The sequence below is a fragment of the Thermobia domestica genome, chromosome 1, assembly GCF_964235325.1.
Source record: "Thermobia domestica chromosome 1, izTheDome1.hap1.1, whole genome shotgun sequence".
Taxonomy (NCBI): Eukaryota; Metazoa; Arthropoda; class Insecta; order Zygentoma; family Lepismatidae; genus Thermobia; species Thermobia domestica.
In genome coordinates this window covers 250,570,598-250,597,766 of record NC_137454.1, presented here as the reverse complement: position 1 = coordinate 250,597,766, position 27,169 = coordinate 250,570,598, and the positions used below count along the sequence as shown (strand labels likewise).

At 35.2% G+C, this 27,169-nt stretch overlaps 1 protein-coding gene across 9 annotated transcripts in view; it reads left to right on the top strand.

Moving 5' to 3' along the window:
* The window catches only part of PDZ-GEF (PDZ domain-containing guanine nucleotide exchange factor), an 835,430-nt gene that overhangs the window by 673,511 nt on the left and 134,750 nt on the right, over positions 1-27,169 (top strand). For 4 of the 9 annotated variants that reach the window (XM_081771933.1, XM_081771914.1, XM_081771890.1 and 1 more), the window contains exon 1: positions 4,944-6,694. The exons of 4 other annotated variants lie outside the window; for them this stretch is intronic. In XM_081771933.1, coding sequence (XP_081628059.1) covers positions 6,333-6,694 — 362 coding nt within the window. In that variant the 5' untranslated portion in view covers positions 4,944-6,332. Of the gene's footprint in view, positions 1-4,943; positions 6,695-27,169 lie in introns of those variants that run through there. One more of the 9 variants, XM_081771923.1, reaches the window with a different exon arrangement.

The following is a 27,169-nucleotide window of genomic DNA, read 5'->3' as shown; positions in this document are numbered from 1 at the left end:
ACTTATCGTTTGCCTACTTTGGACCAATCATAAGTCAGAACATATCTCAAAATTCGGTTGATGGCATATTTGTGAATTTCACCCTGCAGGGAATATTCTGCTTACCCATCGAACATTAATGAAATGTGTATTTTTGGACTGTGTATGCATGACTGTATTTACGCTAATAAAGACCACCATCCACAGTTTGTCAAATTCGAAATAGGTAATCTAAATTGGCTTTTTCACGATTTTGGACAGCCCTAGCTCTGAAACTATGCACTTTTCCCGACAGGTTCATCTGAACTTTTTCTCTTTATTTTGATGTAAGGAATCAACTCTTACAGTTTGTCGTTATAGTTAATTAACACCCTGTATAAACATTTGAAAGTAATAAATGAAACATTTCTTCGATCGAAAGTTATTTCTTTTTATTTGTTCGCTTAGCCTGTTAATTGGTCATGTATGTGTATACATATACAGTATACCTAGGTAATGGTGATTTGATTCGGTAGTCTTGAAAGTTAAACTTATTTTTTGCATGAGTGAAGAATAAATAGCATCTTATGCATGAGCTCTCTTGTATAAGAGCACATTTCATTTCATTTCTTTTCTTTTTGTTTTGTTTAGGTGCAGTTGATCTGCATATTTAGGAAAAGTACATTTATTGGAGAGCCACACGCGCAACATGTGCACGCTCGCCAATTTATGGGAATGTATGTTTTCATATTAGCGTAAACTGAGATTGCAAAGTTCAGGACTCATTTGGTAATTTGTACATTTAAAATACAGTATTGGATTTGTTTGGGAGTCAACATCGTTTTCTTAAATTGCTGTAGAACGGTATTAATTGGATCCAATTTGGCATCATAGTTGTTCGAACTGATGAAAATCAGTTTATAGAAATTACCGTTTGAAAAACAACAAAATGTACTCAAAATGTGTTGCGGGGCCGTGGTAGCTCAGTGGTAAAGAGTTCACCTCCGGTGCTTGGGTCCCTGGTTCGATCCCAGCTCGCGCCGTGTGAAATTTGTGGTGGACAAACACCGTGCTCGTGGGTTTTCTCGAGGTTCTCCCGTTTCCTCCCACTTTCTTCATTCCACCATTTCACTCATCTCTCATCATCATCGTCAACCGGCATAAATGTGGGACGTAAAACTTAAAGATTGCATTTCATTTTCAAAATTTGTTGGATAGGCTAATTATTGAAAAAATAAAAGCTTAGTACCAAAATTGAGAAACCCTCGTGACTATGCCCTGTAGGATACTAATGTTAAATGCATTGAATGATTGTGAAAAAATCCCTAATACAAAAAAAGAAAGAAAAAAAAGAAAAAGAAAAAGAAAGGAAGAAAGAAAAGAAAAGAACCGATACGATGTCTACTTTAGACTGAAACGGCCTGTGATTAATTAGGGATTCCTAGCATCTGAGGTAAGCGATTTTCATTGAGCCATTGTATTTGTTATTCAAATGTAGTGAAATCGTTTAGATTGGACTCTTACCTTTATTTGACACCTCTTCACCGTGCACATCTGTTTCTGAAACCGATCAAAACTTCATACATTTAAGTCTTCCTGTTTTGTGCATCTCCGAAACTTAATCAGTTTTCGAGGAAATCATACATATGAAGTTACAGGTGTGTTACTGTCATCATTATAACAAACTGACGGTGATGCTAACCAGGAGTAACTGTGTAGCAATATATGTATGGTTAACAATTCATCTTTTAAAATAAGTGAGTGATACTGGTATTTGAACTGGGATGTAAATTGCTCGTATCAAAACGTGTAAGAGCATAATTAGACTGACTATATGGGAAAGAGAAGTGAAAAGTCTGAAGTACCAGAAAGAAGAAAAGGAGGTAAAACCCAAGATCAGATGGAAGGCAAGGTAGGCCTACAAGATGATTTGAGAGGGGATGAGAAGGCGCCCATAATACGACAAAATGGAAGGAAAAAAAAGACGGAAATGCCAACCTCCTATAAATATGTGAAAAGCTGGAGGCAAAGATGTTGCGGTGGAAATTATATCAAACATCGAGAAAATATGAGGGGGAAGGGACGTGGAATCGGAATAAGCGTTACCACTAGATGTTGAACACAATTTCTTTCGTATTGAAAGCTTGCGTGTCAGTTACTTATATATAAGAAGCTGTGCAGATGATTGTACATATACAATGCAAGAAAATAATAATAAAACGTAGGTTTGAAAACACCTAAAGTAGGAACTAAACGTGGAAAAAATATCTATAAACAATCATATAGCTTGGGTATCAGATTAAAGTATATAATTTGCAAATGAATAAATTTACTTACAGTGGTTAAGCGGTGAACATGGAAATAATAACGCTACGTGTCAGCGCAATTTGTCCTACCATACACTATTTTCTATCAGACTTCGTCACATCAATAAGCATTGGCACAGTTCATTGTGAAGTAAATAAAATTGCTTCGTTGGGTGATTGGCGTGAGGTAATGTTTCTTTAAGTGTTGAGCCGATATAAAACTTAGACCTATAACTTGACGCGGAATCTGACACACGTAATTTCCCCACCGAAACCGAACCCGGCTCTGACACATAGAAGGTGTGTCCCCTAACCATTTAACCACTAGGGAGCTCTTTCTCAAGTTACGTCGTGCATTATATATATATATATATATATATATATATATATATATATATATATATATATATATATATATATATATACAGTATATAACATTCTTATTCGTACACATTGTTTTTTCAAACAAAATATTTAATTTCTTTATTAAACTACAATATTGTGCTAGTTAATTGTCACACTTGGATACATTAGGGCTTCACAAACTGAAAAACATAGAAAAAATAATTCGTGTCAAATTAAATATTAATTAATAAAAACAAACAATGAGAGAAGTCCTGTTTTCGTGCAACTTTTCTATTCGTACACACGGGCTATTATACCATAAAGAAATCACAAGAAAAACACAAACTTGGTACATGCTAAGTCTAGCCTTGTGTTTACTGTCATTGTCCTGTTGAAATCTGTACCTATTTTTTGCACACTGCTTGACATTGTTCTTTAATATTTCACAATATACATTGGCATCCATAATGTCATCAGTAAACTGGATGGTGTATGACATACAGGCCCACACCATTAGTGACCCACCACCATGTTTAGCTGTGGGGGTGTGTTCATATTATTATTCTCTGTATTTTGTTTTTTCTATACCCTACGTACCCCATCTGACCCAAAAAGGCTTATTTTCGTCTCATTGGACCATATAACACTATCCTAAAATTCTTGATCCTTATCACGATATTGTTTTGCAAACGCAAAATGCTTCTTTCGATTCTCCTTACTTACATACGGCCTCTTTCGCGCTATTCGACCATGATACCCATGTTTCCACAACACACTCCGGACAGTTTGGTCACACATCTGCTTCCTGGACACATTTTCCACTAATGGACGTAGTTCGGGGACACTTAATTTTGGATTTTCTCGAACTCTTTGAAGAGTGAAACGTTCGTCGCGTGGTTTTAATTTACGTTCCTGTGGTTTCTTCGATAAATTCCTCGTTGAATCGTGCTCTCTGAATTTTTCTACTATGTACTGCACAGTGGAGTGCGAGTTAGTAACGGTACGTGCTATTTGACGTAAAGAATTTCCTTTCAGTGCTAAGTTTATAATTACCTCTTTTAGGTCGGAACTCAGTTCCTTCTGCTTACCCATTTTGATCCGTGGTGTTCGAAGGAAAGCACGCGCAGAATCTTCTAGTAACAAGGGTCACCTACACCACTCACACTGCTTCAATACAAAACGAAGAATACTCGGGAATGATAATATTATTTGCGATTAACACTACACGCCATATTAATGTACGAATAGAAATGTTGCATGAAAACATGGTGTTTTTCTTTATTTATTACTATTGGATAATATTTAATACTACTTTGGATTGGTTTTTAAATTGAAATCTGTGATCAAAACCTCCTTTACTCATGTACGCATAGTAGATATAAAAATAATAAACGTAAAGTACACATATGTTACATTTTTTCTCATAAATTCAGGTGTACGAATAAGAATGTTATATACTGTATATATATATATATATATATATATATATATATATATATATATATATATATATATAGAGAGAGAGAGAGAGAGAGAAAATCCGTTTAATTTTTCAGATTTGAACTTCGTTGTCAGCTTCTCAAACAATATAATTTTTATTACGGTCATATAACTTACTAGTGAACACTTAATCCTATTAGGGATACGGACTCTTGGTGTTGATCTGTCATTGAGTCACATGGAGAGCTAATTGAATTAAGAAGTAGCGAATTGTGGTCTAGGGAGCTAGAAATGATAGTATTGGAAGCCAATGTAGACTGCGTAACACCTAATTGAATTCGCGTTTCTGGTGTTTTTCCGTCGTAGATCTTTAATGGATGTAGTGTCAGAATTCAGTCACGTAAATTCCGGTATACACAAATAATATATTTAGTGAAATAGTATCCTTGATTTTTAGGGACAATCATAATATGAAGTTGCTTGATAGATATATGCAAAAATTTTCATTTCTTTGAAGGAAAACAAGTGTAAAATTTAAGTGTTACAAATTTTCTTTTCTGCTACTACTAAATGGGCTTGGCACTAATATTATATGATCCAACATATTCTGCATTTGGTTCTTTATTATTATTTTTATGGCTTTTTTATTGTTATATTATTATTTGTATTAATAGGCGTGTGATGCTTACTTACATGCCTTCAGAACCGATTAGTTCTGCCCCAAGTCACCGGAACTAGCTCCTCGTTACAGCTCCATTTTCCCCCCATTGGGAACCATAACAACGATCGATGTGATCCGCTTGAAAATGTAATTACAAATTCCACCGCTTGACGGCGTTGTCGTCGCATTGTGGCGGCCTCCTACAAGGGTCGCCGCTTTTCCCCGGGACAGTGTTGCTCTATCCCGTGCGCTGGGTGCCGCTTGTGCGTGTTGTGTTGTGATCCGTGTTGCGTGTGCTCCGGATTCGAGGTGGCGATGGTGTGCACAATGCTGTATATACAATTCATGTGTCTTCGTGTTAAAATATTTTTGTCTCATGAATATGTGCGTGCGTCACATTTTCTCCAATAAACTAGACAGAAGACTGATGCATAACATGGGTCATGTGTTTTTATTTATTTGGAAATAAGTGTTTTTAAAGGGTTTTAACAGAATGACAGATGATTGTCTAAGTATACGGAAGCAATAAATAGTGACAGTTGGTGACACATTTATGCAAGAAAACATATTGATTCCAATTTTGTTTGAAAAATCCTCTTGATTAATAATTGTTTATATTTGTCAAGATATGTGACTCTAATGTGTATACCCTACTCAAATTAGTTATCCCTTTTTTAAAAAAAAAAACTTGTTCTTGAATGAAGAAAGAGATGTTTCCCATAGCACCTGTGAGAAATGCGGTGAGACACGTGTTCTTTCCGTTAAGAAAACTATCTTGAAGAGACCAACATAGCAACGGCAATAGTTCTTGTAATACAACATTCGTTCTCAGGAATGGTGTGCTCTTTTCAATTTGCTAAAGAGAGAGAAATGAATTTTTCAGAGGAGTGCAACTGTCATTGTGTGACCTGTTCTTAAGACGTTGTATAGAGAGAGTTTTTTTTTCTTTCATCTGAACTAGAGGGCGGAGACTGTCAACGGAACATCAACCATTCTTTCTTTTCTTATGTAAGAAAATATGCCTTCGGCTCGTTTTTGCGGACCAAATTTCTATGAAGAAGTTCCCTCCGCAGTAGATTTGTGGATAAGTTTTCACTAAACTAAAAGAGCATGTTGAATCTGTCTGAGAGCATTGTACTGTAACTGCTTAACGTACCTGGATTTTGTGCATTAAATAGGGGTCTTCAAAGATCCGTTTTGTATGTATCATAAAATTCCATAACGTGGTAGCGAGTGGGTGTTACTTTTTTTTTTTTCAGTCTCTGGCGGTTGTATTAGTGTGCTCTCTTTCTAATCATTATGTGCGACAACGAAATGAAAGGTTGCTGGCGTACGTGTGGGAGCTGACCCCGAGGTTCGATCGTGGGTTCTGCAAGTCTTTTATACCGGAACTTGTTTCAGAAACAATACGAGAGTTAGCACTACACCAGACAAGATCATCTTTGAAAATCTATCGTAACTTAAAAAGCTGTAATAAACTAAAACGCATCTTGAAAGACAAGGTCAAGACACGTTGTAGCCAAAGGTTATCGCAAATGCATTTAGAGGGGATGGGTTGAGTTAATATCGATGTGAGGGTGCCCTTGTTGTGTCACCAGCTAATCACAGATTTATCACTCACTATGCAGAAACATACACATATTCCTGGAGCTGTACCGGCTTCCAGGAAGCAAGCACTGCTGGACCCAATTCGCCGCTGGAACTCTTTTCATTCGAGAGACAGAAGGACGGGTAACAATCCCCCACAGTCAACTGCGACTAGTGCAGTTGTAACAGGTACAGCTGCATCTGTATTTGGTGCTGCAGGACTCAATGCCAAAGGTATCCCAAGGGTCGTGGCCCTTCGATCAGGGTCTGAGCAAGTTGTTACAACGCCTTCCACAAGATCATCTCCAAAAAATCAAAAGCAACTATCTTTGGAGGGGCAGCCATCGCCATGCCAGTCTCCTCCAGCAGCGTTTCCTCGTCGACGCTTCTCTGTTTGGTAAGCTCATTGGGCTTGTTTCATATATTTAGTTCATATTTATATATTTCTATTAGTTGTAAGAAAGATTATCATGCTGTGGTTAAAAAAAAGAGAAAAAATCGAAAGAAAAACCTAGTTTGTCCTTTTACAGTTATCGCCTCAAGTTGCTCCTCTTTGATTAGGTCGCTGGACAACGTCTGGACTGAATTGAGTACACATTTGCATTCCTGTATCGAATCCAGCAACACGAACAATAGTTAAACTCATCTTTAATCCATCATATGCCGGATAAAGTATATACTAAAAGCAAAATGTAACGTAAGAATATTTCCATCTTTAAAACAGATTTGTCACGAATTAAATGCTGGCGAGATAGGTTAAACAAATTTGTTTTCAACAAGCAAATAAATGTATGGGCTTGATACTACACCAGAGCACTTGACACTAGAATATTATCTGATCATCTAATTGTAGAAGATACCTCAGTTTTCTTAAGCTGCAGACACACCAGACTCCTTATTTTAAATCGATCAGGTGCACTAAAGCCCACTGGCAGTTCCGAGAAAGCAAAGTCTGCTATTGTATGCTGGAATCTATTATGTGCTACCTTATTTTTAAAACGGGATAAAAGTCTAAAATTCTCAACCCATGTAGTGCAAGAGTAAAAGTTGTTCATGCACTATAGTCCAGATTAACCAAATTCCCGAACTGAATGAGTACTATATATATATATATATATATATATATATATATATTGCTTTAACAGTTATTTACCAAAGAGTAAGTTTATTATTACGATTAGTTATTTGAAATTATCCGCTCCGCCCCCACATCGTATACGCTGAATAGTACTGTACATCAAAACGACTTTATTCTGGTTTAACCGAATTTTCATTCACCCGAAGGACCATCGGTCCCATCAGATTCGGTTAAATGGGATTCTAGTGTAGTTTGCTGACCTGATGTTATGTGGGACATCACGGGGAAACGATGCACAGTTTGAAATTATTTTTTTTAAAATATATTTATCATTTCACCTCGAATTGAAATTTATTATACCAGTTTGAATTAAATGCCTTTCCTAAAGGGGAGTGGGGGTTCATGGTTTATGTGAAAAATTGAATATTTCAGTAGCCCGTCAAGTTTGGTGGATGGAACTTGGAACAAAAACTTCTCATAAATAAATGAACATACACCGCAGCGATTTTAAAATTTACTCTCTGAAGGAAGGGGAAGGAAGCAATTTTATCGCCACATTGAAAGCGACATTGACGATTGTGATCGCATCACTGGAAAAACAGTTGAACAATTCGAAATGAATTTTCGAACATAATCAGTCTTTACCTCGAACTATTTTTTTTATCATGTCACTTTGATTTGAAGGGTATCCTAAGTTGGCAGGACAGTTAAAAATTTTTATACCAAAATAATTATCTTACGAGCTTTTATCATTATACAGTTTAAGTGGAATGCGTACTCTAAAGGAGAATTGTTTGCATAAGCTTATTCTTCCCATGCGGTGAACGGGCATTTCAGATAATCTAATGAAAAATGAAAGTGATCTTGTGTGGGATCATACCACGGAAAAATGGATGAACAGTTTGAAATTATTTCTTGTGATGGATAGTCTGTCCGTCGGTTTTCTCGGATACTCCCATTACCTCCCACATTCTCATTCCACCAATTCTTCCATTATTCATTTGCTTTAATCATCGTCTCCCTTAGCCTAAAGGGCATAAACTTGGGACGTTAAACTGAAAGTTGAAAAGATGATTAAATATAGTTACCACCTACCTCGAACTGGCTTTTTATCATGTTAATTTGATTGAAGTAAATGTCCTTCGTGGAGAAGCGGAGAGTTTCAAAATGTATGCGAAAAATTTAGTATCTCGTGAGACTGTCAAATTTGGAAGATAAAAATCGGTATGTACGTTCCTCATTAAAAATAAGCGGAAACGTGTCCCAGCGTCTTTTGAAAACTTTCGTTTTAAGGGGTGAAGGAACATTTTGTCTGCATTTGTTTTCCCCACATTGAAATCGAGGTTGTCTTGTTTGTAAGTGTATCATAGAAAAAAGAGCTGACTTATTTGCAATGAATTTTGGAACATAAGTAGTACCTACCTCAAGCTGGGTTTTCATTATGTTATTTCAAAGAGCGTGCCCCAAAGAGAATAAAGTGTTGAAATTTTATGCCAAAATGTAGTGCAGAATCGTTTTTTCGTTATTACACGTTCATTGAACTGCGTATCCTAAAGGGGCTCAGATATTTTCTGTAGGCATTTTAGTAGAAAAACAAAATTAAGATGCAGCACCTGAACTTCCTAGCTCTAATAATAATAATAATAATAATAATAATAATAATAATAATAATAATAATAATAATAATTGATGTGCCTGTCATCAGCTTTTTGCATAGGGGTCACTTAGAGCCGCGAAATTTTGTACATAGATCTTCACCAGTTCTACCTAGGTAATAGCGCACTTTTTTTTTTTTTAATTCGGCTCCGGAAACATAGAAATCATGCATATTTTTTCTTGTGGAAGAAAATTTACGGCTGTTTCGGAACACGTTGAGCGTATGGAACTAACGTGACATCTGAGTAGTGCGGCTTACATAATATGGCAGGATAAATGCGTTACACTCCGTTATTCGTATTACAGAAAAGGAGAGAATAAATACCGGACAGTGGAAAAATTATAGGGATATTCCTTTAAGAACATTCTTACTCCTCTCCTTTTATCCACGTTCTGAATTACGATGGGTGCTTACAGCTAGTAGTACATAAATGTAAGCACACCACATTTAAAAGTTCCGTATTAAAATTAAGTTGAATTAAGTACGTAGGTTTGCATTTGTTGAAAGATTGAATTCATTAGAGTCGTAATCATTATAAACAATGAAAGTTTATTTTTGAAAGTAGTGCGGTAAGTTACGATATTTACTGTATAAAGAAAAAATATATATATTTAATTTTTTATCAGTTCTATACCTGTTCTGAATCGATCATTTACAAACGAAAAGGAATTAGCAAAGTGTTCGGGAATAGAGGGAAAAAATGCAATTGAGAGAAAATAGAGAAGGAATAAAGAATTAATGAAGTGAAATCTGAAAAAAGTATTTTCTGTTTAGGGTATGCAATGCTTCATTGTTTTCATTCTAGCAACACGTTAATCTGGAAATAATGAAGATAAATGAAGATAAATGAATGATATGTTTACAAATGAAGCATCTAAATGTATCATTAGATGTTGTACTTACGTATTACATATTGACGCATTACTAAAGATGTTTGGGCTTTCAAGTAGCCGATAGGTAACATGGCTGTCCCACACGTTAAACTGTAGTTCTCAATTTCTTGCATGTTTCATGTCCTCGGTGCGCGGGGGGAAGGGATATTAAATTTCACACGAAGAGTTAATTCATAATCAAGCAGTCTTATTGGGAAAAATTACTACTTTTTTTGTTGTAAATTTATATTCTTACAATTGTATGTACAACATTTGAGTAATTCAGTTCAAACAATGCTCTCATATATATATATATATATATATATATATATTTCGAATTTCTTTAATTCCGTTTGTGGATAAGAGCATAGGCCATGAGTGACTATTTTTTAAAATTCCAGTTGTGTGTTCAGGCGCATCAGATGAAATTCAAAGCAAAGATATTCTCACATTCTAGTATAATAATAATATTTTAAAACACTCGATTAGCGACTCGGGACTCCCCTCCTCTTTTAAATCTTAGGTCCCTTCTTATATGAACTCTGCTGAAACGGGATGTTAAGTCTTAATTTTTTCAAACAAGTGATATATTGGTAAAAACAACAGAATAGCATAGGACGTTATTTCAGAGATGCAGGAATATTCAGTACTAAATGAAAGTATTTCTACGAAAATATAGCATTAGTTTATCCAGTTTATTTTTTACGATTTGTTGTCTTGCTTCATAAGGAGATATTTTGGTGTATTTTTATTATTATGAATGATTATTTCCCATTTTTAACATGTAATCATCAAGAATATATACTTTGTATATGATTTTTTTGTTTAAGTCTTGCAGACAACTTAAATAAATTACAAATCATTTAACGAAATCAGTTATCAGTGTACATTCCATGTAGATCTTTTATTATAAAGATAAAGTATTAAAACGTTCTGGCATACTTGTGAATCTTTCGAAGGTGACCAGGAGTTCTCTCTACACGAATATCTGGAATATTTCATTATTCCTTAGTTTGAATCAAGAATATTTTGCCGTTGGACAGAGATGTATGAACCAAGGTAAAAGAAACTTCGTGTGTAAAATGGAAAATCAGTAAGAAGCAAAATTTCCATATTACAACTTTTGTCTTAATGACTATGAGATATTCATATAAAACAGTTAATTAAATGTGACTGTAGGTGTCGTACTGACCGACCGTTAGGACCACCAAAGTTAGAATCAAACTGCCCTTGTACAGTAGGCGGTTAACATAACGTAATAATTCAGAAATATTATAGTTAGGATCTGCTACAGATGATGTAGTTGCAGTAGCTGCAGGGTTTATTTTTTAGTACCTTGTTTAAGAAAATTATGCTTTAAACCTGTTTTTGAGTTTAAAAAGTTTTTTGTTGTTGTTGTTGTTGTTGTTGTTCTTTCTTTATTCACGCATATTCCTACGTAAATTGAAAATATTTTTGTAGGTCATTTTCGTTGGACGGACTTTTACCATTATTTTCTCAGTTATTCAAGTATAAATACACAAGTATTCAAGGACTTTTACTGTACAGTAGTTTCTAACTTTATTGCCGTATGCCTCTTTAACAAATATTACAATAATAATAGATTCATGCGTGAACTTCAACTATTTCGTTCCATTAACTGATTCAAATTATTTTACCAGTAAATGAGTGAAAATATGTTATTTTTAAAAATTATTATTAGTGAGTGTTCGGTAGAATATATGTGACTGTGATATTAAACATTATGCATACAATTAAAGGAGGAAACTATTGTTTTGTTTCGTCAAGAGTTTGCTTTCAAGCAAATTGGTTTACTAGTGCTACTAAAATTCGGAGGAGCTTTAGTTTGAATACTCTGTATCAGGCTATAGAAAATATGTATTTAAAAAATGCTCAATATTATTTGAGCATAATTTACAGTATATACAAAAAATATTGTCATTTTATCGTATTTAATGTCAATACGTAAAACATATCACATAATTTCGCATAACATTCTGAACTTTCCCAAATAAAATGTAATTAGTTTGTAGCGATCGTGATTATAATGAAGAAAGATCGGAAGGTATAATGAAGAAAGATAAAAATATTTAGTACTACTATTCACTTAGCTTAAATACAATGTGCGTAAATTACTTCTTATTCGGCGTCCGCAAGTATTAATGTAATAGTTATCCCGTCAAGTACTTTTAAGTTAATGATTCATCTTGTAAACTTAATGCATCGTGTTGTTTGTCTGAAATTGTATTAGACTTTTATTTGATGTAGATAGATCAGAATGGTAATGTATGTTTTATTTTTTAAAAAATCCCGTCTTCGGAAAATATATATCACAATAATTCGTTTATTTTATTTTTCGTAATTCTTTGAGCAATTTTTAGACGATCTCCACTCATATCTATTACTGTAACCTAGACGCACATTGAGCACGCTGATTTATAAAATAAAATGACCCATTCCTCTCAATGTAAACATGCTACACTAGGCAAACTTTTCTTTCCTAATTGCCTAAATAAGCGTGTATGTCTATAAGCTATATATGAGATGCGCAAAAAATGATCAGCAAAAAGTCTATATCTACTGTATACTTATTTTGTCTCTAATATAGGAGACATTGGTCAAATTCAGTATATTTGTTCGTTAACGTAGAGAGAGCAGTTTGCTCTTCATACGCTACCGAAAACCATAGGTCTCTCAATTTGGTCCGTTCTATCTGAAATTAGGCAAAACAATATACATGGATCCTGTTTTGTTTTTTCGGGCAATTGTGTATGTTAAAAATACAGGTAAAATCAATTATGATGTGAAAGATTGTATTTTGAAAGTGTAGAAGATTCTTTGTGTGTTACCCTTCTCTAACTGTATATAATGTTTGCATTTGGTTTTCGTAACACGTCATTTTTACTTTGTCAATTATATATAATAAAATCGATTTTATAGTGTAACGTCCGCTTTTCAGCACCGAAGATATTTGAGACGTGGATGTACATTCTCAACGCAAGATCCGGAAAAGTATGGTGTTCCACTGAGAATTCAATTCACGAAGAACGGCAATGCTATAAAACTGTTCCAGGGATGATTTTGGAGTTTCGCAGCTTACAGAGACTGAATGAATAAAAAAAATATTTTAAAAAGTCGCATCCTGTCTAAAATGCGCATCGGCGCAAAATTGTTTCTATCTCATCCCTGAAGGGAAAACAGAACGGATATCACTTTTCCGTATTTATGGAATACCGGATATATAGTGTTGCGGAAAGGAATGTTCTTTTTCGCGATTTGTACTCAAAAAGCAAAAAGAATGATTCTCCTGTGCTCCGTTACTGAATACTTTGATCACATCTCTCCATTCGTATAAAACATCTGTTTCTATAATTCTGACGGCGAATCAAAAGCGGCCGTTGAATTCAACAGCACGTTCATTTATACAGTATATCTGCATCGAAGTGAGCAACGTTTTCAATTTCCACGAAAATTTTAGAAAACAAGTCATCTCTTTACAAATCTTACTTGTTTATATTCCTGTTTGTGTAGGATTTTGTTTTCAACTATCGGAAACTGTTTTATCTTGTCCGCAGGCTCAGTAACTCACTTGCCTTTTTTTTTTTTTTTTTTGGTTTTGTATTTGTTTGCAGCTGTGTTTAGATTTTATTTGTAACTGAGATAACCTAGTTCGCCAGAAAAGTGTGTGTGTGTGTTTTTATCGTTATTTTCATATACATTGAGTTTTATCAACATGGTTTTGAAAGCTTTTCGCATTTCTTTGTTAATGTATGAATCAATCATTTCTTTTCACTTCCCACTAGTTTTTTTTTTTAATTTATTTATTTATTTTTTTTTTATATGAAGGATAACAGGGCTATTTAGTGTGTTACACACATATTTGATCTGTGCTGTCTTGAGAAGAAAAAGCTAATGTTTCGATCAATATTTCTCGAAGTGTGGTTCGAAAGCAGTCTGTGGGCAGGACCTTTTTGAATTCAAGTAGTCATATGTATAGTTATCTTGCACTTTTGGCGTGGGAGACTTGGGTTCGATTCCTGGCAGGAGCTCATGTGGTTCGGATTCTACATTAAGATGTAGGTCTACATCTCGTATAGCTTCCGTGGTAAACGTAAAATCAAGTCAACTAGTTTCCTCTGAAGTACGTGGTTGGGACTTAACATACAATTTTAATGTCAAAGCTATATGGAATTTAACGAGAGAGTTTGTGAAATTTGAATTACTTGTGGTCAGCGGGATTTAAACATGGCTCTATCGTATTAAACACAAAGACGCTAACCAATTAATTATAAGGGAGAGATATTGGAAGAATTAGCATTAGGTTTGGTTTGGAATATACTAAAATACTACATTAAATATGATACTGGCTGACTATAAATCAAATACGTACTTTAAAAAAAAAAATCAATTATGGAAAAACGTTGATATTTTACGTGAAAAATCTTCCCAGATATTTCGTATTTCCACCAAAAATGTGGAGGTACTTTGGAAAATGGTTAGAGAAAAAATACTTGAGATTTTTAAATACATCTTGATGACGATTATTTTGATTTGGTGCTGTGATAAATTGTTTGTGATTAGGAAGTATTCGTGATATACTTATTGCATAGAGCTCTCAAAGCTAATATAAGTCACATGTATGTAAACTATTCAGTTGTTAAAAAAAAATGAATACAGGAGACAAGGAAAGTTTCCTTTCCGTAATATTTTATGGAAAAAAATAATACTCTGACTTCGTAGAAGACAAATCGATGGTTGAGAGCCAAAAGGGCGTAACTGCTGTTTCAGTACTTTTGAGTAAATAGAGTTTTAAAATGCGCTGATTTTTATTTTCACAATATCTTCTCAATGTGTTGTCCTCTGAAAAGGATATGTAAGTTACAAATCAAGTTCTGTCACAACAAAATTCAATCCATGATACATGTCCTTATAGTTCAGAATTCAGAATAGCAAAATTCGGCAATTTCGGTACGCCCCTTTGGCTCTCAAGAGTTCCTTTACAATGTTGAGTAACAGAGCCACCTTTGTTTTTCAGGATTTGATTTATATAAGTAATTACTTTTCTCCCTTCATTGAAATAAACAAGGACTGTTATTACGCGGGTTTATAGTTTTCTTCTTCGAATCTATAAATTACCTTTGCTTTCTCAATTATATTTTACTACAATATGTAGTATTACTTAAATTAGGTTTAACTTATATAACACAGAAATTAGTTTTTACATAATGAGAGACAAATACATCTAAAGAAGAAATCAGTAAACTCAAACCTTTAAAATTCGTGTTCATTTCAAAAATACTCCTCATACAAATCAGTAAAGTGAAAAATAAAAATGGCGGTTGTACTGGACACTCTTAATAGCCTTAAATTCCTGGGATACAAATCTTAACCTGTGTCCACTGTTCACAAGTAAAATTTAGTTTCTGTAAGCAGTTTTTTCTGGTAGTATTCATACGTAAAGAATCCACAAAAAGGAGCAAATACATTCTGTCATTTCTCGAAGGACTTATCATTCATAATGTTAGTATTTTTTAAAGAACTCACATTTTATGGATGTTAGATTACTTCTGCAGATAGTAAACACAAATGTTAGCATAAGAGAAAATTTAACAAAAATGACGCATGGAAATAGACAGACAAGTATATTTGAAATCTTCATTTTGGGTACTTTGTTCTGTATATTCTGGAATTCAGTGAGAAGATTTTGTTCTCCCATTTCAAGAATACTCATTGACTACCTTATTTTTAAAGGCTGTTAAATGAATGAATTTAAATTTGGGTAAAAAAAATATACATGTCAACAACGAATAGGTAGTGTTAACCCAGCCTGCTGATCTGGTTGCTATCGCACACAAGTTGGTACTAGATTCTATGTTTAATTCCCGGTGGGAGAACATTAAAATATGCATGCATTACGGTGGTTCGGATTCGACCTTGAACTATTGGTTCAAGTCTTTTATAGCCTTCGTGCTGAAAAGGAACGCTAAACTTTATTAAACAACAACAAAATAAATAATAATTAATTGCGTCGTAGGGTAACAGATCATAAGAATCCCAAATAAACTTATTTAGTATGTGTTGAACCTTTGTTAAAGTCAGTCATTGTTTCGTACTGTGTATATTTTCAGTTCACTTGTATTTACTACGATAAAAGACGACGTATGATTTTGCGAAAGGCGTAAACGTGACGAATCGTTATATATATCATTCTACCCACAACCTGATAGTATCATGGATTTCATGTGTAGGATTGACTTTGTAGCTATGGTGCGGGGAGTAAAAAAAAGGAAACCCAGAGGCTTTTCAAACTGTTGTTAACTACGTAAGCTTTGCCAGCTAAGTTATCCTAGTTGTTTTTCCAGAATAGTGATTCTGTATGATGATTTAAATCAACTCAGTTCAAGTTTGAAGACTTAATTCTTGTTATTGACTGCTCATCGTAGTTTATTTAATCAAAATGGTTTAGTCTTTTCTGAAATCCACGACATTGATAGCTGGATTTTTCCCTTTAATTGGTAATCGTTAATGAAGAAAGCATATTTTAATGGTAAAACTGTTGTATTTTGCATAATCTAGTTTTACGTTTTAAAAGCAGTTCAACTGCACACACTAATAACCACAAACTTTTATATATATATATATATATATATATATATATATATATATATATAATTAATATAATATAATATACAATATAAAAATATGCATCTACCTAGTACCGTGTCAGCTCCCTTCTAACCTCAAGAACTGCAGCGGTACGGCAAAGTAATGACTACCAGCTTCTGGACGTCGTCTAAAGGCATTGCAAGTCGTGTGTCCTCCATAGCAGCAGCCCACAGCTGGTCCATGTTCACTTTAGGGCTGTTTGCTTCGTACAGTCCTTCCCAGACACCCCACAGATGTTCCACTAGATTCAAATCTAGATTACAGAGGAGCCATTGCATTAACTGGAAGTCGGTAGAATATTCCTGAAACCTTTCTGCGGTTGCCCGGGGCCTGTGGGCTGGACGATGCCCGTCCCGTTGGCGTGGACGATGGCCATGAATGGGTGTACACAGACTAATGATACCAATGATGCCAACTGAAGACGCCTCAGACCATAATAGGCCCCTAACCACCTTCGACTGTACCAACCGGACATGAGTGATCCATGGCTTCATGCTGTTGTCGCCAAATTCACTCTCTCCCATCAGCGTGATGCAATCGGAATCGCGAGTTATCACTCCAGGCTACCAGTTTCCACTATTCCATGGTCCAATTCCTGTGCTTTCGAGCCCATGCAAGGTTTTTAGTCCGATGGCAGCCTATGAGCAAAACACTTGGGTTGGTCTACGGTTCCTGAAACCAAGACGATGCAGGAAATATTGAACTGTCCGTACACTAACAGCTTGGATGAAATCTTCATTGAGCTGGAGTGTAATATGCGGCAGGATCTGGCCCCTATTGGTTCGTACAATACGGCTTAGTCGGCCCAGTCCGCGTTCATTGAGAGCTCACTGGCCTTTGCCTCTGTGACTGGTTCCAGAATCTCTTACCTGCATTTACATAATCTCGACAAACCCTTGCTGTTGTAATACGCGACAACCCCAGTTGAGTCACAATCTCTGAAAGAGAGTGCCCAATTCGTTGCCAACAACTGCTCTCGGTCGAACACGTGTAAGGCTCGTGTATATATATATATATATATATATATATATATATATATATATATATATATATATATATATATATATATCAGTTTTGCAGGCACAGATTCTACCTGTTTATATCCTCAATGCGAGTGATCGGAACAACGTATATGTGAGCGTGGAAATGCGAGAACTTGAACCAGTCAGATATGGCTGATTCGGTGGCCTTCAGTGTATATGAAATTACTGTTTCACTTGTAACTTTGTTACCCCTGGGGCTGAGAGAGGCGAAATCACAAAGCCAGTAAATAATAATATTAAATAAGTCGAAACAAATACAAAAGCATTTTTTCTTTTATATCAGATAAAGAGGGCAGAACTTTTCGATTTTACTTTTGTATTTCAACTTGACAGCCGAAGACCCTGGAGAATCTTGTTTGATTCCCAATAAAACCTCACGTGATTAGAACCCTATGTCAGGTTAATACGTCCACGTCTCACATAGCTTCGTTGTTGAAAGGTATGCTTTATAGAGTAGGGATCCTTAATTTCTCCAATCCAACAAACCAACTGAAGGTCGGAACGCTCACCATAATTACGACGAAACTCTTGAATTTGAATTTTCCGTATGTTGAAGATACCGGTTCATTTTTGGAGGGGAATGCAGGGGAAGGGATTCACTTGGATATACAAAATGTACATGATTGCTGTACTTAGATAATGTGGTTAGTTATCAAGGTCCTATAGAAGCTGTTCAGTGAAATTAATAGCGATTTTTCAGTTTCATACAACGTAGAAAATTACTAACAATGGAAGTTTAAATGGCCAACGTAAACTTGTTGCCATACGTATTGATGACATGTTGCCAACAATAACTGACAGACTGGTGTTCTACTGTACAACAATAAGGATTCTTGAGATTATCTACACCATTTTGTATGCACCGGTTGTAAGTTATGTTGTAAAAATGTAAGATCTCTTTTACGTTTTTGCAGTAATTTGCAAATGTGAAAATTCACTGCAAAATCCAGCAAACAACTTTAATACAGATATGGTTACATCCAGCAACATGTGCTATTTGATCACTGGATAAATGATTGACATTGTTTATTTTAGTAATTATTTATATGAAATGAATTAATCACATTCACGAAACATCCTGGATACATTGTTTCTAGAAATATAAACTACAACTTTGACAGTATAGCATGAATAAAGAAACGAAAAAAAAGTAATCATTCGTTAATATCATAATGAACTTCTTTGGCATTCACTGCTTGCAAATTCCATCATAAATTTGTTCTACGTTAGTCTAATGAGGACATCAGCATTAACTCTTCCTCAGCTGTGCAGACTAGAAAATGAAATTTATGTGTTGAACGTGAATTGAGTCGAATATCCTCGAAAGTAGGCTGTCATGTGTTATACTTAGTGGCAGAGACCAAAGTCTGAAAGAGTTTTAGAAAAGAAAAGTCGTTCAACAAATATAAAATATGTCGTCAATGCCTTGTTGATATATGTTAAGTTGATGTAAATGAATGAAAGATCTCAATACTTTCATTAGAGACTTTTTTTTTTTTTAAAGCTACACTAGAACAAAAACACTTCAATTGTATGATCGACATAATTAAGAGTTAATACAAATCGAAATATAATTTAATATAATTATCAAAATATAATTTAATATAATCAAATTTTTCGTGTTATAATTTAAGTCTATTAAAATGAGAGTGTTTATCCAGAATGATGAAATAATTTATTTCTCTGACAGTACAAAAATGGTGCAATTCTGTGGAAATGGAAAGGATTTGATGGGATCTGAAATTTGAGTTGTGGATCGTCAGCATTCGTGCGATTAATACTGTCTTTGCGTGTTTCGGATATACTAATGTTAGCATTCACTTTGGGCATCTACGACGCGTTCTTTAGGTGCGCGTTAATGTTAAAATCATTTGAATATTTGCTATTCGAATAATTATTCGTTGTTCGAAATTGTTCAAAAATTTAATCGTTATCCAAATACTCGAAGAATCCATTATTCGAATTTTAACAATACTGTACTAGTGCGCGTGATCCTCGACTTGATATATGTTAGAAACACACGTGGCTCGGACCCAATAATAAATTACTGTTTTATAGTCTGTTTTCTATAACCTCATTGCTGAGAAGAAAAGTTAAAGCTCCTACACAACACAGCTTAGCTCTATCAAGGATCTGATGTTGATGTAGGGAACTGCCTTATGTCGAATAAATGTTCATGGACATTTGCAGGTACAAGTGTAATACAGCTATAGTTAATCAGTTGAAATAGCGGTTTCTGATTTGCGGTTTTCCGTATTCTCTTTAGAATCACGAGATAGGGAACTAGTCATCCTATTCTCACGTGACTAATTTATGAGTGGTCCCGTCTATTCTTGTATTGTCCGGAATCATGTTTGGTACAGGTTGGAGAAAACAGTTCGGTTTGGCAGTTCGGGCTCGGAATAGATATGATTTAGTTCAAATTAACCTTAAGACTGTATACAATAGAACTGTTAAAATTATTCGATTGTTTTTAATATTCGAACAATTATCCGAGTTACCGTTATTCAATTAATTGATCGGATAATTATTTATTATCCAAGTAATATCCATTCGAATAATAAATTATTTGAATTTTAACAGAACTCGTATACAACCCGTTGTTCATAATAGTTATGGATTACATCTTTAACCTTAATAAGCATTGTATTACGGTATGTCAGTCCAATAATAAATGTAGTATTTAAGTCGATGTTTTGCCCATCTTCCCTCAGCAAGTGAAAATTATTTATTATATTTTCGCCTAAATGTTTATATATCAGCTCTGATACGTCTGATTTCAACACTTCTAACGAAAGCCCGAGAGGTGTGAGGTGAACGTAAACTAGCAATGCCGCCTGAGTTTTAGTGAAGTATTTAATGTAATTAAACGGTTCTTCAAGTGCTGGTTTCTGATTTCACCTTAATTTGTTTGGAGAATATTCTCTGATTAAGGCAATAAACAGTGCTTTACATAAGCAGTGTCTAACCTTTTGAACATCACGTGCCACTTGGATGATTTGGTATGTAGGCAAAGAGAAACTTCTGTAATTCAAATACGCATAAATAAATGATTCAGTCATAATACTTGGTTGAATCAGTATAATTGAATTGCAATAGCGTGATGATCTAAGATTATCGCCTTTTTGAAACTGTTCAAATCATCTTGCGACAAGAAAAATGAGAGCTACACTCAAGATAATGTTTCCCTCTCGCACACACTGATTTCAGGAAGTAATATTTTCTGAATTTGCATATTAATTTGTTGTACTAACGGCGAGACATTCATTACTCCCATTTCACATTGTCAGCCCTCATTAAAAAGAAAAGTAATTTTGCCGGTAGTTAGGTTTTTTAGTGGCCTACATTTTGTTGACCAGAAACAATGTTGCTACTGCTGTTATTAGCTATACGTGAAGCTCTGTTTTGGTTATTATTAATTGTACTTTAAAAATTCCAGGGAAAAAGCAAAATATTTACAACAGCAACTAAAACAGGTTTTTCGTTTAATAATACTTAAGAACTAGTAATGAATCCTTCGTTCATTGTGGAGTTTCATTTTTTCCTTGTCATATGTTAGACATTACATTGCGTTGGGTTGAGTGTACTTTCCCCTTGGTGTAGAGCGTGGCATCTCCCTTGCCCGTGTGTTCATGTTCCGCGTTGTTGCTCGTTGTATTTTCAAGTCTCATTAAAACTGAAAAATTGCACTCAACTTACTGTGCAAAAAAGTGAAGTTTTGTGTGTATGTGTGTGCTGTTTTCTGTGGTTCTAAATATCTCATTCTTTCCCCTCTTTGCGCTTGGATCAGTATATACATAAAATAGATGAGTAAGAGAGAGCTTCTGGCGTGTGGTCTAGAGAATTACGTTTGCACTCCAAAGTGATATACCTCTCTTGGGATTATTTTGTATGTTAGTTGCTTGTTTTAATGTTAACGCTTTTAAAAGGAAGCGGCTTTAGAGATAGTCTCCATTACTTTTTCTGTCACTGCATATCACTATGGTAAGAAAAACAAGGATAAAAATGTACGCATGAATAAGTTAATATGCAGTTCTTCCTCAAAATTGGAAAATGGTAGGATGAATTCAGTACTACTTGGACAAATGGTTAGAAGCGGATCAAAGTTTCTCAAGCTTGTTGTCAAGATTCTCAGATTCAATGGACTTCGAACTCAATAAATGAGCACGAGCCCGTGTGAGCAGGAGTCCTGTAAGCGAATAGCGAGTCAGGGCCCAAGTCCGAGTGAGCTTAAGACGATCGAGTACGAACATCATTGAAGATATATAATATAGCTCTGAGTGTCCACCTCACCCGTTTTCCCGTTTAGGAGTGGGAATGAACCCTATCTTAAAGACCTTCTTTACAATTCATAACTGGTTCGTGATTGCAGACATAGTACACACCTCGTAGCGACTGCCCAAGCAATCTTCAAACCTTCATAGGTGGTAATGGGTTAAGTTCATCAAACACAACGGTAGCAGTCTCCAGGTACTGGTCCTTACTGCCTACGTATATCTTTCAGTTATACCTACTGGTCTAACTGGTCTAAACAGTTCCATTATGTGAAAGGTCCTGAAAACAAATAATAAATCAGTTAATAATATTCCAAAATTGTCCAATTGTGTGTTGCTATTTACATACATACTATTAAGTACGAAAGCATAATGAAAACTTAAAATGATAGTGAATTTGTATTGATTGATTAACTGGTATGATGCAATTAAGTGCTTTGTCTGTACCTCTATAATACTAAATGTTTTATGTCACAACTGAATTCCATTCCATTAACTGTCCCTTACATGTGTCACTAGCCACCATACGTGTTTTCATCAACTAGTACACTTAATAATACCATATGTTCTCTCAATACAACTACAGAATTAATCGCTCGAGTTTGAGCCTTAAATACGTAGTTTGGTATAACTAACTCTTTCTCTCCATAAATACACCCAAATAGATGTAATATGCAAATTAATACTAAATAAACTAATAACTGTTTCCAGTCCTTTTCTCGTCCTATCTGTGTGACATGATAATTTAGGAACACCTGAAATCCTGCGCTGTACAGATTTTCAAAATAGCAGCATTTAGTAGTACTTTGTAGATACTATCAATTTTTTAAAAATTGATTTGCTTTACTGTCTTGTAAAATTTAAAAAGTAAGAGGAGCGAAAATACTTAAGAGCAGACTATACACATTGTCCGATTCGAAAAAAATTAGCATCACAAAATGTGTGTTTGTATATGCATGCTGATTGTAATAGTAGAAAGATGTTGAATAACACGATTGTACTTGTACGTGTGCCTGCAATGCCAGAAGGCTCCTAACTAGCGCCTATTATACCTAGGTACATATACAATTGACTTCGAGCGCGATTGTATAGTGGACTTGTAAGAGGTCGGCTAGTCTTTTCGCAAGTTTGACTTGTCAATGCTCCGTTGATGTTATACACGATGGAAGGCGGACAGTTTCCATAGTAAATGTGTACCTTCTCTGTACAATGTCCTCGCGCCGCAACGGAGAACGGGTAGATAGAAGTGTCGTCCGGGCCGACCCAACTGAAAATGCGACGATGTCTGCCGTGCACAATGTAACCCCACAAACATTGATTGAACAACCGATTTTTATTTCGATTAACCACAACTTTACCTGTTTATCGCAGGGTAAGTCTTTGATCTCAGGAAAGAATGGAATGGCGAGTTGAATGAAATGTTTAGGCATGCAGCGATGAAAGTTGTCTTGTAGACAGTGATTGCGTGTGTGCATTCTTGTGCACGTACAAATACGTAGAAAGATTAAGCGTGTCGGCACTCATACAGGATCTGTACCTGGCATTCTAGTGTAGGTAATAAAATATAAATATTGCTCATCTATGCTCTTCATTTAGGGTAACATGACTGCTGTGTCGTTCATTCGTGATGTCGTTAGACATTTTACCGGATGCCATCTTGCAGCAGGATAACGCGCGTCCCTATCCTGCTAATTTAACTCAACTTGCTCTATTCGGTGTAGTCTTCTACCTACTAGGTCTTTGGACCTAGGCTTATCGAGCACGTGTGGGATTTGGTGGGACTGCCCCTTACATCGAGGTTCGTCAACGAACATCACCCAGCTACGCCAAAATTTCTTTAGTAAGCATAGGTGGCTATATTCCTAACAAACATTCAGCTCTACGACCGGCAGTTGTTAGGATAACTTCTTACGCTAGTTACACGTGCTGTTAATGTGAGTACTGGACGTCCAGCGGGCGATATGTTGGGGTAACTACAACCTATTATGACTTTTTTTTTTTTTTTTTTTTTTTTTTTTTTTTTTGTCTGCCAACTGTAGGGGTTTCGTGAATTCTGACTGGCTCTTTTTAAATGAATTCCCATCAGTGTGTATGTACTGATTGAGTAGCAGTTCAACTGCTTATTCGTGTTACAGTTACTTAGTTAGTGTAGTTTTTCTCAGTTGAATAGGCAATATATTTTCGTTTTCATTAACACTTTTCGTCATATATGTTAGTTAATTCGTATTCTAAGAATGAATAATTCTTTTTCTTGTAATATATTCTTGTACTGTATTCTTAAAGAGGGAAAGAAAAGTGCTCAGAGTTGAATCACAATCCATGCTAATTAATTTGTTTGGATAATACATCTGTTTGTTTCTATACTATGTTCTTTGCTGTGATTCAGATGGTGCTATAGAAGCCATATATCACACAACGACGGAAGGCTTTTTCTTTCTTTCTTTAATTTCCACAAGAGTTTGACCCACTTCCCACTTGACAGCCCATGTGAATATTCTCATACAAATGAAATTAACCAGTGCGGGATCCATAGCAGCCACACTTGTATAAAAACGGTGAAAAAAGTAAATAATTTATCTTTACAACCTAATCACTTACTAAGTACTTCATTTTTTTTTCTTCGCCTGTGATTGTTCTTCACACGCTCGATTCCCCTCTCACCGATCTAATACTATTGTGTGTGTGTATATACGTTTCTTTGCTGGCTCTGATATCATTAATGAGCGCTAATATTCGTTGCTGATTTCACTGTATGGTATATTTATTTTTATTGTGAGTTCGTAGTTTTATATGTATATATAATCTAAGTGTTGCTGTATAGCTTTCATGTATATACTGTGTTAGGAAGATATGTATTAATACCACTATTTATTCTAATACCTGATCGAATAATTTTCCTTCTACCGTTATTACGTAGATACATCGAACAATTATTAGTAATTCAATCGTAACTGTATACAGAAACGCGTATTTACGCATGGGCTTCAAATTCCAGGGGGGATACATATGTAGAAAATCTAGATTAAAGTATGGTATGCGGAAAAAAATAGATATTTGCGAGAGAAAAATTTAAGGGAGATATGTATACTTAAAACAATGTTCATACCATAGAGCAACCGAGTTTTCCTATTTATAACGTTGGTGGCGCTAGAAGGAGATGCTTATTGCTTATTAGCTACCACCGTAACAACGAGGAGGGCACAAATTTTTCTCGGACCCAGGCACGTCAATTACCTAAGTGAGAGCTTTGAATATATGTTACTCGCTCGAATAGTGTTTATCCGTGTGTTTTACAGTTAGTTTATTCAGATATTTGGACATGGAAGTATTCGGTCTTTAATGAACTAGCGAATCATGGCCCGAGTTCGAGCGAGCGAATGCGAGCTCCATTGAAGATAGTGAATGGATCGAGAAAACGTAAGCTTTATTGAGAATGGCAAGGCAAGACTTGAAATACTATGAGCAGTGTTCGAAGTGGGGGGGGGGGGGAAGCAGAGGTGGTATGTTTTATTAGTTTTGACTCGACATATCAGCTAACTAAATATTAAAATACAGTGGGGGTATGTTGCCTAAAATATTGCATTTCTATTTAAATAATGACTCAAAGTCACGGTAAAGCTCCTCCGTAGTTATGGGAAAAAGGAACATGAAGAGGCTTTGCTCTCCGCCCCCAGCTTTCTGGGGAAAATATTTTAAAAATCATAAGTCACTGTAGAGAGTTATACACGAAAATGCTCAAAAACTGAGTTTTATATGAACATTTTTTAAACAGTTTCTCACGGGACAACTCCTGAACCCCCACTCAACGCAGACACCCGGAAGGAAATTTGGCCTCCCATTGTGCTCTAGAGGGATAATCAAGAAACGCAGAGAAATTCATGTCATGAGGATTAACTTCCTTATAAATGAATTTATTGGGGAAGTACGTAAGAGAGTTGCTTTTTAATTTTTACTAAATCTCCATATTGAAAATATTTAACTTCCATTAAGTAACAATATCAGATTAAATTATCTAAAATCAATCGCCACAACGATTTAAATATTAGGGATACACTCACGCACCCAATCACCGCACACGTATTCACAGTGTTATCCAATTACTAGAAAGACACAAAAATATTTTTTAATGAAACCAACAGATTTTTTGATTACTTGACCTATATTTTTCCTTGTAAATATCGGACTCAGTGATGTATTTCTTTATCATTGTAGGCATAAAAGAAGTCCCGACGAACTCATAACAATATTTTTCGATTCCAGTTTAAACGTGTTGCCTCAATTCGCTACTTTTTGTTTGGGTTGGGCCCATGGTTCATTCCTTTCAGTCATGGGACCCTTATCTGCAACCAACACAACCAGAACGAGTTTTTGTGTAGGAGCAAGGGGTGAATTTCTTTGTAGACACCTCATTTTAGAAACAAAAAGTAGAAAAAAAATGTGTTGGCAACATGTAAATTATTTGTAAATAAGAAATTAAATCTTTAACGTGCAAAGCTATTCGTCAATTACTCTGCGTAAAAATAAATTTATTAAAGGTAAAGTGAAAAATGAAATAAAAATTTTGAGTTATACTTCCCACAATTATGCCGGTTAGGCTAAAGGAGACTGCGATGATGAGAGATGAATGAAATGGTGGAATAAAGAAAGTGGGAGAACCCCAAGAAAACCCACGAACACGGTGTTTGTCCACCACAAAGTTCACTTGGCGGAAGCAGGGTTTGAACCCGAGACCCCAAGCACTATAGGTGAACGCTCTATCACTGAGCCACCGCAATTTATTAAAGGTATATTAGCATCCACTTTCCAGTGACGGTATGTCTTGATTACCGGAAAACCAGAGATGGTATATCTTCATCACTGAAAAACCAGAGGCGGTATTGCATACCACCAACATGCCGTCTCACTTCTACCACTGACTATGAGCCTTCATGTAAAGTGGTGCCTAGTAAAGTATTGAGGATTTTAAGCGTGAGCCCTAGTCAATCCCGATTGCAAAATGGTCATCTCAGGCTAGTCTTGTCTTATCTATAGGTAATAGTGCAGGAAACAAAATAAAACTATTCTTTATCTTTTAGAAGACTTTCTTATAGCGTACATATCAATCTATGCCAGCAAAGTGCATAACAGTATTGTATGTTGTTGTTTATAAAAGACATATTTAAAAAAGGAGGAGGTGAGTTTTAAGTAGAGGAGTAGCTAAGTCTCCGAGAGGTGTATTATCAATATGCAATATGCCACTACACATAATCTGGTAAACTGTATTTTTATTATTATTATTATTA